This window comes from Etheostoma spectabile, chromosome 12, assembly GCF_008692095.1.
Source record: "Etheostoma spectabile isolate EspeVRDwgs_2016 chromosome 12, UIUC_Espe_1.0, whole genome shotgun sequence".
In the NCBI taxonomy this organism is placed as follows: Eukaryota; Metazoa; Chordata; class Actinopteri; order Perciformes; family Percidae; genus Etheostoma; species Etheostoma spectabile.
Genome location: NC_045744.1, coordinates 15,497,848 through 15,503,088, shown reverse-complemented (window position 1 = coordinate 15,503,088; position 5,241 = coordinate 15,497,848). Strand labels below are relative to the sequence as shown.

The following is a 5,241-nucleotide window of genomic DNA, read 5'->3' as shown; positions in this document are numbered from 1 at the left end:
GGCGTAGGTTTGACCGGCTTCGCGGAGGCTCAGACACAATGAACCGTCAGATGGTGAGAGGCACGCATGTTGAGCCGAAGGTATTGGCACGGTTTTAGAATATTATTATTCTCAATTGTGCCTTTTCTTTGATGAACTTATACTATTTCAAACTATTGATACGCTATATGGCGGTAACAAGGCTGAGTTGGAAACGGTTGGTTCGTCGAGTTTGGTAAAAAACGAGGTCAGGCTCAGACTAACGTTAAGTTAGCCCCTCCTGGTGGATTTTGTTCCGTTATTTTTTTCTAGATAAAGACCACAAAACAAGGCAGATAACAATGTCGTTGACTGCTTCGTCTGATTATTTCGCTGCCGAGTGTCTGGTATCGATTTCCAGCGGTCCGGTGCTGCACAGACCCACCCCAGTCGCCCCTGCCACTCAGTCGGCGACTGTGGGCCTGCTCCCTGGAGACCCCGACGGGTCGAGTGAGGACAGGGAAGTGCGGGAGACACTGAGGCTGGAGGGGGCGAACATGATGGCGGTGGCCGGTATCCTCACCGACCTGCACGGCAAGTTCCGCCCCATGTCTGCCTATTCGGAAAGCAGCAACTCCTCGTGTGGTGGAGAGAGCGGTTACACCACGTTGTCCGACCCGACCACCCCTACCATGACCCCCTCCGCCACCCCGGTGCCCGGACAGCAGCTAAGGGGAGGAGGAGGCGTGGGGGCCCCGCGGTCCCCGGTGAAGCGACATCAGTGCACTTTTGACGGATGCGACAGAGTTTACGGGAAATCGTCCCACCTGAAGGCACACATCCGGACACACACAGGTACGGAGACAACAACAGTTTGGTTGCATCAGCAGTCCACATGTGTACAATACACAGCTAGCTAAATACTAAATACATTTTTTGCCACCCAACTTCTGCTTTGTTGATAACATGCACGGCCATATTGTTATTACCGCTAATAGTGTAATAGTCAGAGAGATATTAGAAGAGTCGTACTCATTTTTACTTTATGGGATTAGCTAGTAGCGTGGTTGTGGCAAATGTTTTCCAATTTACCCCCGACTTGGTACAATAACGTGGCCAAACAAAGAGGGAACGACAGGAAAACTCCCCTCAGAGATCTGACAAAGAAGTAAACTAACAAAAGAACTGGGCTGGACGTTAAATATGTGACGAAGATCTTCCAGGCTGGATTTGCATATGAAATGAACGTAAGACGAAACCTTAACGTCGAGAGCAGAACGTGTAGCCTACTGTTGGGCACAGTCTGTCCTGCGGATGGCAGCAGCAAGTGGTGTTTGGGCTGAAGTCCCCCCCCTCCTCCTTCCTGGCGTCTTCTGTCGAGTAAAACTCGTTTTTCTCTACAATGTGTACATCATTGATAAACGTTTAAAAAGAGAGAGAGATGCAGGAGGCGCGTCCGATAATGAATGCGCCAATTCTATGTCTGAATGGACACATTTTGTAACGTTATGTATGTATGTAACGTTAGATCAGTAAGAGCCTCACGTCACAATCCGTTTTTTTAACTTAAATAATTCTCAACTGTGTATTATCACAGTGTAAAAAGCTTGAGCTAGTTGAAAATAGATCCACTAGTCAGGGTGAAAATAGGGCTCTACTAGTTTATGACGTTAAATCGTGCATGTGATTTTTCACAAAATGAGGGGAATCGCGATTCTGTGTGTTCAGGGTCACTGAGCAGGCGCAAACGGATTAAGGACAGGAAACGGCTCAAAGACGCTGGTGGGAACGCCCACAAAGAGTTCAACAACAACGTGGCCTGGCTTTGTGGTCTTGAAAATGGCACCGAGCATCCTACTCGCCTATCCTGTGTTTTCTCACATTGCCTTCAAGATATTAAGGCTAGTAGTATTTTAGGTAGAATAATCTAAAACCTAGATATGGGTTTGTCACGTATTTAACTATGTAAAGATTAATGTGCTCATTTGAAACTTCATTTCACTCAAGGCCCCATATTAACATGAAAGCCGATGTTTGTTTCTCTTTAAGGAACATGTTAAAACAAACAGACTATAAAACGCCAAAGAACTTCTTCTTTTTTTTAATTTCAGATGGGCTTTGATGTATAAAAGCTTAAATATAAAGGGCTGCACATCTGTTATGCAAAAATTGCTCGTATTGAAGGTGAAATGAGTTGTCGGTTAGGCTAATTGATTAGTTGGTAGATGAAAATGAATCAAACATGAGTTAAATAATTAATAACTAAACAAACAAAATCAAGTTTTTAAACACATCACGTTTTACTTCAATTGCAACTGGCATTTTTACTATATTTTGACATTTTAGAAACCAAACAATTAAACAATAAATGTATAATAGCTGTAGATTCATAGATAATGTAAATACTTATAGCTACATATTGGCTGCAACATGACCAATGTACTGCATCGCGGTAACCCAACAGTAACGGTTGCCCTTGGCAACACTATTGAGTCAATTGGTCACCGTTTCATGGTCTCAACCACCTTATCTATTTATCTATCTATTTCTTTCAAAAGAAGTCAATATTTTTATTTGGTTATCAATTTTAAACACTACTTAATTGCACGTTCTGCTGTGCGACCGCTTTCCACACGCGTTTTCCGTGAAAAGATCCTCTCTAGCGTAGCTCCTATGGCGCCCAGGGGGCGGGGGTCAAGATGGCGGAGTGAGTGGCAGCACTTTTGCGGGCTCCGGTAAAAAGTTTAAAAAGTCAGCTACTAGCTACAATATACCGGTTTTTCTTCATTTTCTGGAATCATGTCCGACCACAAGTACAATTTGGCTGCTCTTCACGAGGCATGTGACGATTGTGACATTGAGGAAGAAATGTAAGCGGAGCAACATCCATCCAAACAAGGCACAATTAACAAAGAACATACGTCGGTTAAACAGCTAAATCCAAAGAAACCGAGACCCCAACGGGAAAGTGAAGACCCAAATACTGGTGCTGCATTTTTACAAGTTGTACAAGCTCTGACCAGAAAAATGGACGAACAGACGGAACTTTTGAAAAGTTTCGACAGACATATTGAAGTTAACAACCGCAGCGAAATAAAACCGAGAAGAAATCTGCATGCTTCAGAAGATGATAGGAAGCCTTCAGAGAGAAAACAGTCTGTTAAAAGAAGCATGTCCAGAGCAAACCCGGTGCAAAAGAAGGTGGAGACTGAGTATGATTGGTCTTACTGAAAAGAATGGAGAGGACACGAGAGACGTTGTCATCGGCATACTGACAAGAGTTGTTCCGATGTCTGAGAGACACCGTTCACCGGCTGGGAAGAAAAGGCGCTGCCTCTGCCTCAAATAACACACCGGGAGCTATCATCATTCAGTTCGGGATGAGAACCGTGCGGGATGATGTGTGGAAGAAATTAAAGGATGCGAAAGTGTGTAAGGACATGCAAATCCGTTTCAAAGAAGACCGAGAGGCGCGTGCAAAGCTATGGCCACTTGTCCATGAAGGCAGGTAAAATGGGCGATCCTGAAAGAAGGAAACGCTCTGATTGAAAGAGAGTAAACCCAAACTGAGAACTTGTTTTGTTATCATTTGAATGGCTGTCAGAAGTCCAGCCTACAATTAACTTTGTCAGATCAAATTAAATCTTATTGTTTAACATAAACGCTCTGAGATGCAAGTATTGACACTACCTGCACTTTGTTAATGCATCACTGAACATCCAAGGTTAATTTACCCGGGGCTATGATTGGAGTATGGTTAATGTTACGTTGGTAACTCTTAATATTTTTGCACGCACTCCTATGGCAGATACTGAAAGTTTACCTTGTTTAGGCCTACTTGTTCATATATGGTATTTATTTGTACCAAAGTAGGCAAAAATGTTTTCATACTTAAATAGATCCTTGTTACAATAGCTGTTAGGTTAGTTTTCTTTTTCCTCTATAGTGGTTATAGGGTTAGTTACACTAAACATGTCCATTTAGGACTAACTACTCATTCCTGTGCACCGTTACACTTTTTTGTGCATTGTTTATAGGTTATTTACTTATTACCTAAATGTTGTCCTTTATTTCTTTAAATACTAGGGGGTTGAAAGATAATGTAAAACGTAAGGCTATTTTTCTTTTCTGTAAGGAGCAAAAGGCAATTTGTGTTTTTCTGCAAGAAACCCACTCAGCTGAGCCATGGAATGTCACACTCAGCAGGAGTTATGATTTTATTAAATAAATTATTGAAATTATTGACCATAAACGTGAATCTACCGGCTATTGGTTAATGGTCGCAATAGAAATGAATGGTATACACTACTTTTATGTGTGTATGGTTATAACAAAAGAGCACAGAACACAAGTCTCTTCTCATCTTTAAGTAAGTACTTAGAAGAATGGAAAATGCTCTTTTTCAATGGATAGATTTGTAATAGAGGGAGCAGATGGGAAATTTCAGCATCACCCCTGACTAATCATTGTGTAATATCCTTGACACTTTCTCCGAGAGGAAGAGAAAATAACATGAACCCCCTATGGAAGTTTAACAATACCCTTTTGGAAGATACTGAGTTTTGTAGTGAAAGAACTGGTTGGAGAAATAGGTGAATTGGAAATGTCTTTTCTGAGTAAATGGGAATGGTTTTAATTCAAAGTTAAATAGATAGCTATTAGGACAAGTAAGCAGTCATCAGGTTTCAGGTGCTCCGCGGTATTAGGCAAGGTCATCCGATAGCTCCCAAATTGTTTTATTCTGGCCACCCAATCACTTCATGCTAATTAATTACAACCCCGGCTTGCATGGGGTCTCAATATTTGACAAGGAATTTAAAATAAGTCAATATGCAGACGACACAGCAGTCCTTTTTAAGGAACAAATTCATGGTTTATGTTGCCCTTTGTTCAGTCTCAATTTTCTCTAACCTATTCTCTCTAATATTCTCTCTATTAACCCTCAATATATTAAAAAAAAAAGTGAGCTACTTCCCATTCAATCATCACCCATTCCATCATCTCTTCAATTGAGGTCAAATCTGAAGTGAAATATCTAGGAATTGTTCTATTTAAAAATGCTATCAGAAGGGAAGATGTTAATTTTTGTAACCATTTAATAGATATGAAGTAATCATCTGCGCATGCGCAAACATCTTGCGCATGCGCAGAATGGATTGTGCAGGCAGACCGGATTGTGTACCAACCATAGACAATTAAAGAAATGGAGCCTTTTATACATTGTCGTGTTTCTTTAGAAATAAACAACAAAGTCTTGAAACGCTTCAGATGTAAAGTTATTTG

The 5,241-nt window shown here is 41.4% G+C and overlaps 1 protein-coding gene across 1 annotated transcript in view; it reads left to right on the top strand.

Moving 5' to 3' along the window:
• The first annotated feature begins 38 nt into the window (after positions 1-38).
• The window catches only part of zgc:153115 (Krueppel-like factor 9), a 10,564-nt gene continuing 5,361 nt past the window's right edge, over positions 39-5,241 (top strand). Inside the window, exon 1 of the mRNA XM_032530705.1 lies at positions 39-813. Within this exon, the coding sequence (XP_032386596.1) occupies positions 321-813 (493 nt within the window). The 5' untranslated portion in view covers positions 39-320. The remainder of the gene's footprint in view (positions 814-5,241) is intronic.